The 12,977-nt window shown below is 41.1% G+C and overlaps 2 protein-coding genes and 1 pseudogene across 3 annotated transcripts in view; all 3 read left to right on the top strand.

Moving 5' to 3' along the window:
* LOC114665190 (uncharacterized) overlaps nucleotides 1–6,433 on the top strand; it is a 33,121-nt gene extending 26,688 nt beyond the window's left edge. The window contains exon 5 of one of the 2 annotated variants that reach the window (XM_028819618.2): nucleotides 3,165–6,433. In XM_028819618.2, coding sequence (XP_028675451.1) covers nucleotides 3,165–3,901 — 737 coding nt within the window. In that variant the 3' untranslated portion in view covers nucleotides 3,902–6,433. The remainder of the gene's footprint in view (nucleotides 1–3,164) is intronic. The other variant, XM_028819616.2, reaches the window with a different exon arrangement.
* Nucleotides 6,434–7,054: 621 nt separating this feature from the next.
* LOC114664360 (aryl hydrocarbon receptor-like) lies at nucleotides 7,055–8,801 on the top strand (annotated as a pseudogene).
* Nucleotides 8,802–11,533: 2,732 nt separating this feature from the next.
* LOC114665270 (cytochrome P450 2K1-like) overlaps nucleotides 11,534–12,977 on the top strand; it is a 34,064-nt gene continuing 32,620 nt past the window's right edge. The window contains exon 1 of the mRNA XM_028819737.2: nucleotides 11,534–11,872. Within this exon, the coding sequence (XP_028675570.1) occupies nucleotides 11,672–11,872 (201 nt within the window). The 5' untranslated portion in view covers nucleotides 11,534–11,671. The remainder of the gene's footprint in view (nucleotides 11,873–12,977) is intronic.

The raw sequence follows: 12,977 nt of genomic DNA, 5'->3' as shown, positions 1-12,977 counted from the left end.
GCCTCTTTCAATAGTGGAATAGTGGAACAGTGGAATGGCGATTCCCTTAAATTTGCCAAGAAAGCAGTGGTCCTTGTGCCTTTTGCTTACTGGGAGGTCCCACTAGACTCTACAGGTTTCTCACCATTTGAATTACTATATAGGCATCAACCCTGTGGGCTACTGGACATTCTAAAAGAGGTATGGGAGGAAGAGGCTGTCCTCTCTACTAACAGTTTAAAGTATATTGTGCAATTATACGATAGGTTTGACAAAATTTCACCAGTTCTAAAAGAAAATATGGAGCCCGTGCAATTAGCTCAGGCTTGCTATTATGACCATGGTACTATACTGTGGGTCTTTCAACCCAGAGACCAAGTCATGGTTTAAATTCCCACTACCCATTCTAAATTACTGGAACATTGGCAAGGCCCTTATGAAATTAAGGAGAGGAATGTGCTGGTCGACCATTTGGTGAATCAACCAAACTGTCGTCCAGCCGAACAAGTTTACCACATGAATCTGTTGAATCCGTGGAAGGACAAGGTCTCCAATCCCAACTCTGGACAACCTTATTCTTACTTCACTCAAAACACCAGCCTTAATTTCAGTCCCAATTTGATGGCCAAACAATGACAAAAGCTCAAAGCAGCTTTCTTGTTTGTTCTGGAAGTGGTGAATGAGCAACCTGGAAGAACTTCCCTGATTGCCCACAACATCATTGCGGAATTGGGGGTCATCACCCATATCATCTCCTGGAAGCAAAAAAAGCAGAAGTGGAGCTTGAGATCAGGAGGATGCTAGACCTTGGTGTTATTGAGGAAAATTTTAGTCCCTTGTCCAGCACCATAGTCCTGGTCCCTACACCTGATGGTAGGTAGCGCTTTTGCAATGACTCTCGTCAGCTTAATCAAGTTTCACAGTTCAGTGCGTATGTGATGTCACGTGTGGATGAAATCCTGGAGTGACAGGGTAAGGCTCAATACTTGACATGATGAGCGGGTACTGGCAAATTCCTTTAATGGTTTCTACCATGGAAAAGACAGCATTTAGTACCCCTTGTGGCCATTGGCAGAATTGTATTCTCCCATTTGAACTGCATGGGGCTTCTGTGACTTTCCAGCATCTGGTGGATAGAGTATTTCTGCCCCACAATACATATAGTACCGCCTATCTGGATGACGTGCTCATCTAATCCTACATGTGGGAAGAACGTACAGCAGATTCATGTTATACTCCTGACACTAAGTGAATGTGGCCTATGCATTGATCCGAAGAAATGTTTCTTTGGATTGACTGAGGTAAGATATTTAGGCTACTATGTGGACAGGGATACAGATTATCCACAATGTGGCCCCATAAGAAAAACAAGAGGTAAATCCAAGCTTTCTTAGGATTAATGAGCTACTACTGATGGTTTGTTCCTCATTTTTCTGAGAGAGTTGTGCCCTTGACTGATCTAACAAAGAAGCCCTTGCACGGTGGTATGGGATGCAAAAACAGAAGCCACATTCCGTGACTTCAAGCAGGCCCTTACATCGGCATCAGTATCGATAATGCCTCATTTAACTTTTCCTTTTATCTTACAGACTGACGCTTTTGACACAGGTCTTGGTACTGTGCTGTGCCAAGGCGTCAGTGTTATTGAACACTGTATCATATTCCTGAGCTGGAAACTACTTGATTGGGAAACCAGGTATGCGGTGGTGGACAGAGAGGCCTTGGCTATCTAATGTGCTATTAACCAGTTGCGATACTACTTCCTGGGTCGTGAGTTCACTATAGTGACTAACCATGGTCCATTACAGTGGATGGCTCTTCAGAAGGAGTCAAACCCACATATTACCAGGTGGTTCTTGGATCTACAACCTTTTCAGTTTAAAGTCCTTCATCATCAGAGCTATCTCCATGCCAACACTGATACTCTCTCTCAGGTTCTTGACCTTGCAGTTCGTAATTCCTGACCCGATGGGTCTGAGCTATGGGGGTTCCTGTCACATGCATGCACATTGGGGTAAAGCGTAAAGGCTCAGATAATGGTAATTTTCTGCCAGAGCACAAGAGGGCACTGTTGACTAATCCCTTATCTCTTTCTCCTTTGCGGACTGAGAGATTGATGGCTTTCACACCCTTAATGTCATTTCTTGTGTGTGCCTGTGCTGACCCAGTGCTTCTTGCTGGAAGTCCTTATCAACAGGAGCCCCACCATCTTGAGTGGTCTCTTTTGAGACTTGCTTCTGCGACAACATTTTTCTTTTCTTTTAACACATTGTGAGAGCTAGCCTGAACACCATCAGACAGACACTGGCTCTACTAGAAAACACACGCTTTTATTTACAATAAAGTCCCCAAACACAGTCCCGCACAGCACACAGTGCTCCCACACCAATCACCCCAAATCACGGGCCTTTTAACGTTTGTAGGCCGCCTTTCTTCTGTTCGCTGGAGCTTCATCCTCCTCCAGCATCCGACTCTTGCTTCCCAACTGTAGGAAGGCGGCCCCTTTTATAATCACCTGGATGTGCTCCAGGTGCTTGCTGATGTTCTTCTGGCGGCACTTCCTGGTGTGGCGGAAGTGCCGCATGAGCACCCGGAAGCACTCCGGGCGTCCCTGGAAGGTCTTTCCTCCACCTTCCCAGGTGTGGCAGAAGTGCAGATCTCCCAGGCTCTATGAGGCTTGGGGCACCCCCTGGCGGTAGCCACGGTCTCTAATGGGTTTGAGCCTCCACACTCTGTCTCTGTGGTCCCCTCACTATCCAGGAGCGGCTGACCCCTCATGGCCCAGGGGACGTATAGATTGCCTCCCGGTCCTTCCAGGTGTCCCGGCTGGGTCTGACCCCCAACCTCCTGCCACAACATTTATAACTCACATTTTTTTTAATTATATGAGGTTTGCCTATGGGTGCCCCAACTCTTCACAGTTGTCGTGTTCTTTCTTAAATTATATAATAAATATATTTTTTTGGTTTAGTGAATCTACAATCTCTAACAAAAATATACCTATGGTTCATGTGCCCCTGGCTGGATACACATATACCACGTTTGTGAGATGAAATAACTTTGACTAGAAAAATACCAAACTTATCCTTAAATGTACAGTATAAACAGCAGAGATATTAAGAGTGTTAGGTGTTAAAATGAATGATTATTGTTTTACTTTCCTGTTATTGTTTGTGGTATTGCAGGTGATGATAACCATGTAATGTCACATAAAAGGAAACTCCCACAGCTCCCAGATGGAAAAAGGCCATCAGTTCAAAGACGAAGCAGTCAAAATACAGCCAACCTGTATGAATCCATCAATGAAATTGAAAATGAATTGCCATTAAGCAACCAGGTACCACCTATTCCGGTGGCAGAGTGTAGCAATCTGTATGAAGAAATAAACTTAGCATTGGAGACAAACGTAAAACTTGATAATTACACCAAAAATGCTATGGGAACTGAAGATGATCAGAAATTGGCAATAGAAGTGGAAGATTGCAATGAAATAAGTGTACAGTCAAAGGATGGTTTTGAGAAGGTTGTGGAAGCTAAAAACAAGCATATGATTACAGTGGAAGTGGAAGACTTCAGTGAAAAAGTACTGACAACTGAAGATGGACATAAAAAGGCAGTGGAAGGGGAAGATGAACTTTCAGTTATAGTAGAAGTAGAAGACTGCACTATCAGTGATGAGCACAATGGCTCACACTATTCTAAAATTGGAAATCCAAAGAAAATTGTGCCAGTCGATTGTGAACTTGGAACACTGACACAAAATACTGAACCTGGAGATGTGGCACAAGCTATTGACAGTCTGAGTGTTTCAAAAATGGAGACAAACGGTGAATCTGGAGTGAAAAAGATACCACTCTATGCGAAAGTGAACAAATTAAGAGCCACGCCCAAGGATTCGGAGAACATTATACAGTCATCATAGATTTCTTTCATATTCTGAAAAGAACTAAAATCATTGTTTTCATGCGAAATGATGCTTAAATTACAGTTAGCATTTAAGTTCTTTCAGTGTCCAAGCAAATGCAGCAGGGGTCCTATCTGCTGAATATGATTATTGTGAAGGCTAGAATCATCCATTAAGAAAAATACTGAACTGTGTCATTATAGCAGCGCATTTACCAAATGTGTTGCTGTTGTGACAAAAAAAATCTATATATGGTGTGATTTTGGTACTCTGGTTTTCTTCTTACATCTTAAACATGTAAATAATTGGGAGCCCTATACTAGCCAAGTGTGAATCTGGTGGTGTGTTCTGCAGTGGACTGGATTACCATCCAGTGTTGGTTTCCAGTGCTGCCTGAATGATATTTTGGATCCGCCACTCAGAATTATATATGGAATATGGATATAGACTAATGAATGCATGGGATCCAGCGAATGCCAGGCAAATTATGTTTGACAATTTTTATTTAAGATCTACAGAAGCTCTGAACCGCACAATGAAACAAACTATGGGATAACCCCTATCCCGTACATACATGTAAAGAATTATTTCCAGAGACAGAAGAGAGTTTGGTTAAATGTGTTAAAGATGAAAATTGCCGGTTCAAATCCTGTAAACGCCAGAAGTGACTCTACTCTGTTGAGCCCTTGAGTAAGGCCCTTAACTCTTATTGACATTAATCTGCATCTAGCCCTGCAGGGAAAATTGGAGGTTGGTGGCAGGATTGCCATTCCAGCCGCCGTAATAAACCTCACACTGTTCCAGTGTGGTGCTGAGGTGTCATTCACTGCACTTGGGTCCTAATCCAGGTGGTTCATTGTGTGGTGGGTGCGGCTACGAGCTATCAGTGCATGCTCCCAACCTCTCTTTCTGTCTGGAACTTCCTATCTGAGGCTGCATTTCTCATTTATAGCCTATTATTTTGAGACAAGTAAACACGCAGACTTCTGGTCATCAAATAAACATGGTTCAGTTAAGTCAAGCTGAACATTTTCATTTTGGTTACACATTCTGTTGTTTTCACGGCCCATGGTTAGCACCTCACCAATGTAACCTTTGCAAATTGTGCTCTTCAACCAAACATTGATGCAAGGATGTCAAAGCAATGTTTGCATATGGGCAGAGGTTGTGAATATTGGACAATCTTCTTGTTTGTCAGCATGCATTTCTCTGTCATTGTCGTCCTTGCATTCCACATTGTGGAGTATGTCTGCATGCTGTGTTTGGCTTGACAATCAGGAAATGTCACTGCTAGAGTACTTTATCACTCAGTCATCATGGTGTGCGGCATGGTATTTTGCAATCATAACTATCGATTTGGTGTGAGGACAGGCGATTATCTGTCTTTGTCGCACATGCATTCTGTGTCCTGTTTTTGATGCTTAGCAGATGGAGCTGCTATTCTTCTTCTTCTTCCTATGAGTGGCCTCAGTAATGCGGTTCACACTCAGCAGATGTCACCACTGCTCTTTTATTTTCTGCCATGTCACCTTCTTGAACAATGTGTCGTAAGAAAATAGCAAATGCTGATCACCTGAATTAAGAACTTTTTTAAGAGTAGTGCTACCACCTGACAAATGTATGAGAGGCTAGTAAAAATTTGATGTAAGGACTACATATTAATCTTCCCGCTAGAGTCAGGTTCCAGAAATACAAACATACACATACAGTAATTACCAGAATTTTTTTTCTGCATTTTAATACATTTTTTTCTCATTTGAAATATTTAATTTTCTATTTCTAGCTCACATCAGACTGGAACAACCTATACAGGACAAATGGTATCCATAGAATGTAATTTTCTTTAGAAAGACAGCTAAAATATTCTGAAACCTTTATCATTTGAAAATGTATCCCTTAATAATACTATTTTAGTGTTGTCTTACAGCCAGGGATTTTTTTTGGTTTAGAATGGTGCATTCTGTTGTGAACTGGAGTTCTTTATCTGACAAAGTGTGTTGAGGTCTCCTAAAAGACCCATAAAGCAAGCCAGGATCTTCACTGGCCATTCCTGAAAAGGCCCAAATCTGACCAGCTTGCCCGCTAACCACTGCCTGCAGGCTTCAGCGAGACTAGGCCCGACATGAGGGAACTGGCCTTTAAAGTTCAAAATGCTCTTAACAGTCTCAAAAATATATAGAACTGCTCTGCAAAAGGGAGAAAACTGGGAAAACTGTGACTTGTAACCAAAAGGCAACAGGCATTCTTTATAAATAAGCATATTTAATTAATTGTGTTAATCTGACATCTAAGAGGAATATGTTAATATAACTAGTAAAAGATATAATATGAGCAAACATCACTATTAGTTCATTTCTTTGAGTGTTTTTGTGTACTTGATTTCACATTTGATATACATACTTTACTGTTCTCAAGGATTTGTGTTTTCTCTGCATTTGTATAATGGCATTTCTATTCCTGTTTAAATATGTATTTTTTTAACACCATTTTCATTTTTATGATTATTTTAAGTGTCTCTATGGTAAATTATTACATAGTAAAATCACTTCTCAATATAGGATATTTATTTTATAATTTAATTTATATTTATGGTAATAATCATAATAATTCTTTACATTTATATAACACTTTTCTCATTACTCAAAGCATGACTGGGGAGACACTTCTACCTCCACCTTCTAATGTGTTGCACCCACTTGGATGATATGATGGCAGTCAGTTTTGTGCCAGTATACTCAGCACATATTAGCTGTGGTGAATTGACAAGAAACAGTTAACTAATTCGAGACAGGAGATGATTATAGGGCCAGAATGACTAAGCTATGGTGGGCAATTTAGCGAGGACATCAGGATACATCTTGCTGTTTATGAAGGATGTCCAGGGATCTTTATGACCACGAATAGCATGGAACTCAGTTTTACATCTCATCCGAAGTATGTCACCATCACTGCACTTGAGCATTGTGATCCACATTCAGACCACAGATTAAGTGCCTCATGCTGGCCTCACTAACACCTCTTCCAGCAGCAACCCAAGCTGTTCCTAGATGGACTTCCAAACATACTTAGCTTCAGGTGGATTACTTGTCCAGTTCAATGGAGTCAACTTTTCATTAAGGGAATTGCTGCTTGTGGTGCTGAATGGCTTTGTTTGAGTTCACAGCAGAATGATATGATTTCTATACATCACCGACAACACAGGATCACCTTGGCTTTCACCAGTCAGATGTGCTTCACCAAAGTGCCTTTGAACTGATCCACACAAATGACCAAGCTATGTTTAGATGCCAGGTACATTTTGCTCTAAATCCTGATCCCTTCAAAGGGGAACCAGAAACTGAAGGTGTACAAAGATGTAAATGGCCCTGGAATTTCTAATAATATTGTCAACTATGATTCTCATTGAATACCACCAGAGAACTCTTCTTTTCTGGAGTGCAGTTTCTACTGCTGAGTGTCCCGTAGACAATTCTTTAGGTTTCCTGGCACTTAATTTTCAAGGATGGCTGAAATTCTTCCTGGATAAAATAAGATATTTTTAAAGAAGGCACCATGTTACCTTTCCATCTGGTGCTGTTTGCAATTACTACACCACTGCAACTACCATCCTTCCTTGAGATCAGAACCAAGACTTTGATATTTTAAACAAAGCACAAGCTGGAATTTACTCCAATGGAATGCTGTGCTAGGGGGGGATTGGTGCTGGGATTTTCAGAAATTTACCAGTTTATTCATGTAGCTGACATGATGTATTGTACGGAAAACCATATCACAGAGTGGCCTGATGGTGTTCAGCCTGCTGACAAAGCACAGACGACGGGTTTGAGTTCAGGCCAATAATGCCAGGCTGGCCTACAAAGGAGGAAGGCCAGATTATATTATTGCTTGTCAAAGAGCCTCAACAAATGATGAGGGAGAGGGAACATTTGCGTCAGCATTCCTTGCGGATGCCCTTCTGTTTTACTACAGGAAAGCAGTCCTATATGAACATGACCTCAATGGAAAAATCTTTTCTGTTCTAGACAAAGGAGTAAGGAATAAAAAAGTGGTGCAGAATCAGAAAAGAGGCCATTAGATCCAAATTCATTACTGGGTGCCATGATGAAGGAAGACCAATTCATCTATGTCTCCTACACAAGTGTAACTCCTCTATACTCTTTTGAGAAAGCTTTTAACCCTAATGTGTCTACCAGGAATGTAATTACATCTGGGTGATAGCCACAAAGCCAGTGACCACCAATCAAAGAGGAAAATGAATCATTTAGCATGATAGGCAGACTAGAGACGTTGATCAACAATAGTCATATCTGCAATACACTGAAAATATTTGGAGGACAATAAAGAGCTGCAGCATTGGGAAGATTCCTTAATAAGCTGGACCTTAGCAATGATTTAACCATCGAATTAAATGATATCCTCAACAATGACATATTTTCTAATTTGGAAGGTTTAAGTATATGGTGTATGAAAAGGATACACTGGTAGAGTGGTTTCCTCACAATAAATAATGAAAAAGCGGTGATTGCATTTGTCTACAGCGCTTTGTCTGTCAGCCGCAATTTAGATTTTAAGTGATTGATTTTGATTTACTTCAAATTTGTGCCTTTATGTTGGGCAGGATGGCGTTCTTTTTCTATAATCCGTAGTGGACGCACTCCCTCAAAGATTTGAATTGAAAATAATATGGACTTCATCTGCACTGTAATCCCACCACACTTTGAAAATACAGTGCTCCTGTACTCAATTTGTTCTTGCACTGAGCCTGGGTTAAACTGCAAGAAAACAAAAACAGAAATGCTGCATTCAGGTGTGATGTTTCACCTTCCCAGTTCACTGTGCTCATGAGAGTTTCAGGTTGGAATATTCTGAAAAATGTGAGGTCACTGTTGATTTGTTATTTGGTCTGCAAAAAAAAAAAGTCAATATAAATAGCATTTTTAGTGAAAATAAATAGCAAATAGGGCGGCACGGTGGCGCAGTTGGTAGCGCTGCTGCCTCGCAGTTGGGAGATCTGGGGACCTGGGTTCGCTTCCCGGGTCCTCCCTGTGTGGAGTTTGCATGTTCTCCCCGTGTCTGCGTGGGTTTCCTCCGGGGACTCCGGTTTCCTCCCACAGTCCAAAGACATGCAGGTTAGGTGGATTGGCGATTCTAAATTGGCCCTAATGTGTGCTTGGTTTGTGGGTGTGTTTGTGTGTGTCCTGCGGCGGGTTGGCACCCTGCCCGGGATTGGTTCCTGCCTTGTGCCCTGTGTTGGCTGGGATTGGCTCCAGCAGACCCCCGTGACCCTGTGTTCGGATTCAGCGGGTTGGAAAATGGATGGATGGATAAATAGCAAATTATACATATTGAATATGTATCGCTTTATTCCAAATGCATTTTGACCAAAATATGACATTTCTGGCTGACCAAGTTATTTCTTTAATTTTTAACAACTGACAAAGGTGAAAGGTCAGCATTACATCACAGGTCTGACAATTTTGTCGATTTTGACCAATACTGATACTCTGTGTAAGAAAGAACAGAGCTGACTATACTTCCTTAGAAGAATGGCGTCTTTGAATATCTGCAATAAGATGCTGCAGATGTTCTATCAGACGGTTGTGGCGAGCGCCTTCTTCTATGTGGTGGTGTGCAGGGGAGGCAGCATAAAGAAGAGGGACGCCTCATGCCTGGACAAACTGGTGAGGAAGGCAGGCTCTATTGTAGGCATGGAGCTGGACAGTTTGACATTCGTGGCAGAGTGACAGGCGCTGAGCAGGCTCCTGTCAATCATAGAGAATCCACTGCATCCACTAAACAGTATCATCTCAAGACAGAAGAGCAGCTTCAGCGACAGACTGCTGTCACTGTCCTGCTCCACTGACAGACTGAGGAGATCGCTCCTCCCCCACACTATGCGACTCTTCAATTCCACCCGGGGCAGTGTTATACCTGCATTGTTATCACTCTTTAATTTAATATTGTTCTTTATCAGTATGCTGCTGCTGGAGTATGTGAATTTCCCCTTGGGATTAATAAAGTATCTATCTATCTATCTATCTATCTATCTATCTATCTATCTATCTATCTATCTATCTATCTATCTATCTATCTATCTATCTATCTATCTATCTATCTATCTATCTATCTATCTATCTATCTATCTATCTATCTATCTATCTATCTATCTATCTATCTATTTTGGTAGCTTAATTTAGCATCAGCTGCACTGACCAGTGGTACATCGGGTGACTTGAGTTCAATCCCTGACCTGGATAAACAGGGATCGGGATTCAAAGCCCAACCATGACACACCCAACCTTGTCATGCAAACCAGCCACGTCAACATCAAAAAGCCCAATGAAATCAAAAGTTCTACTAGCAAACCAATAGGAACATGTAGATAAGGGACAATTTACGGATGGTTGGCAGATACATGAACACATGCCACGAGATAACTGAGGAGGTAATTTGGAATTTTCTCACAGACTGTGGCAATTACTCACATGTCTTCAGTGCATCAAGAGCTAGGAAAGGTTCCTGCATAAGCAAAAGCACTGAAGTCCAACTTAATGGGGGTGTGGCATGTCAGTCATTTCAGTAAACATGTAACAATGAGTGTTCTATCAAAATAAAAAAAGGAACAAAAAAGAAAAGAGAAGTAATAAATGCATTTCATCAAATGGAACAAAGCAACGCAAGGTAAAAACTCAATCAGTACAGGTGGAGAGTAAGGGGGGCATGGGGGGTCGGAATATGTTTTTTGGCCTAGGCCCCCATATTCTGAAGATGTTTGCTTCTCCAAAAACAATTCTTAAGCAAATTTCAGATACGTTTATATGTTTTTAAGAAACAAGTTTTTAACAAAAATGACCTGAATATAAATGACTGGCAGAAAGAGAAAAATGTGGCATTTTTATCACCTCGACCACAATTCGATGAGGTTCTGGAGGGCACTTTTAAAAGTGCTAGATAAAGACCCTGCTAACTAATGCCCTCATATTAAGGGCATTGCTTTAAATATCCATTGAAATTTTGATTAAAATTGATTATTTAATGTGATTTTTCTATAATTTTAGGCGCTAAAAACCATTTTTCTACATCACATATTTTTTTTCACAAAACACACTTTTTTGTAATCTATTGTCTTTTTAATTTTTTTCATTACAGTTTATTAAATATCAATATTTGAATGATTGTAAGATTTTCTAAAATTAATTTTTTAATAGTTACTAACTAGAATGAGCACCATTAGTTCATATATGGAGACCTGAAACTTCTGTGTATCTTACTGGGTCAGCAGTCAGGCCATACAAAATTCCTGGGTATTCTCTGTGAGAATACAGGTCTGTATTCTCCCTGCAGACATGGGGAGAACATGCAAACTCCACACAGGGAGGACTCGGGAAGCGAACCCAGGTCTCCTTACTGCGAGACAGCAGCGCTATTCACTGCACCCAATGTTGTTACATTTTAAATTAAATTTGTTTTAATTTTTTTTATTTAAATGTGCATAATGGACACATTCTAATTGCATTTTTATATTTAATTTCTTTGAGCTTTTAAAAAGTATATCACGTTAACTCCTGAAAATATTGAAGTATTCAGTAAATATATTATTTGCATAATGCAGTCCCTACCTCTGTAAAAGGTAGATAAGGTTAAAGCAAACTATTGATTATAACCTTTGCCTCACATGCAGACAATAATCCTTGTTTGCATAGCTCACATGTCAGAATTGCTTTCAGCACTCTATAAAACATTGCTCTTCCAGTTCTGTAGCTGTAGTTGGAAAAAGAAATAGCAACCATGTCAATCTCCAGCCTGCTTCTCTCGGACACTTCAACTGCGTGTCTGATTTGTGTTTTCACTCTCCTTGCTTTATACTTTTTCTTTTCTAAGAAATCCCAAAACTCAGAGTACAACTTTCCTCCTGGACCAACACCTCTGCCTCTGCTGGGCAACATCAACATTTTCAACATGAGGTTTCCGCATCTGACCCTTCACAAGGTGAGTAGTAAGAACAAGTTGGGGAGCAGGATTGCCAGATAATTACAGTCCTTGGAATGAAAAAGGATTGATGAATATGTGCTGCTGCACTGTCGGCAGGGAGTCTCTCAAAGTAGAAGTGAAACTGAGAATAATGTACAGTACATTAAAGTTTGCTTGTTTTTATTATAGAGAGAGACATAGCTGAATTTGTGCAGTATTTTATTATAGCAAATTGTATAATGTCATAGTGTGAGGATATGTATTGTAAGAGGGACAGGAATCCCATGCAGACCTCATTTCTGCCTTGTGCCAAGTGCTTTTGGGACAGAGAAACCCATACGTCCTTTACTCCAGTTACACTTGCCAACTCATGCTGTAAGATCCCAAGACATTCCTAGGCTAACTGAGAGACATAATCCTTTCAGTGCGCCCTGGGTCTTCCCCGGAGTCTCCTCCCAGCTGGTCATGCATAAAACCACCACAGGGAGGCATCCAAGAGGCATCAGTATCAGATGCCCAAACCACCTCAATTGGCTCCTTTTTGAGGCGGAGGGTCAGTGGCTCTAATCTAAGCCTCTCCTTGATGTCGGCACTTTTCACCCTGTCTCTATGGAAGAGCCCTACCACCCCGCTGGGAAACTCATTTCAGTAGCTTGCACCCATGATCCCATTCTTTCAGTCATTACCCAAAGCTCATGATCATAGATGAGGGTATTGACATAGATCAGCTGGTAAATCGAGAGCATAACTGTACTCACTACCCCAATCCATTTGTCTATCTCAGTATCCCTTTTCCCCTCAGTCATGAACAAAACCCTCTCAGAGAGGACGGTCCACCTTTTTCCTACTGAGGACCATGTCCTCAGATTTGGAGGTGCTGATCCTCACCCCTGCCGCTTCACACTCGTTCACAAAACTGATCCTCCTTTGACTGTAACAGGGACTTTTAATGCGCGTCTTTCATCTTCTCTGTGCAAGGGCAAATTAAGACCCCACAGACCTCAGAATCCAAAACGACTTCACTTGCCACACCAGGTACATACACTCACACATAATGAATAGCACATTTGTCAGTAATAAATCAGGTGCAGGTATCGAAATAGAAAAACAATAAACTCCAAAA

Source organism: Erpetoichthys calabaricus, chromosome 14 (genome assembly GCF_900747795.2).
Source record: "Erpetoichthys calabaricus chromosome 14, fErpCal1.3, whole genome shotgun sequence".
NCBI lineage: Eukaryota > Metazoa > Chordata > Cladistia > Polypteriformes > Polypteridae > Erpetoichthys > Erpetoichthys calabaricus.
This window is presented reverse-complemented; position numbering and strand designations above follow the sequence as displayed.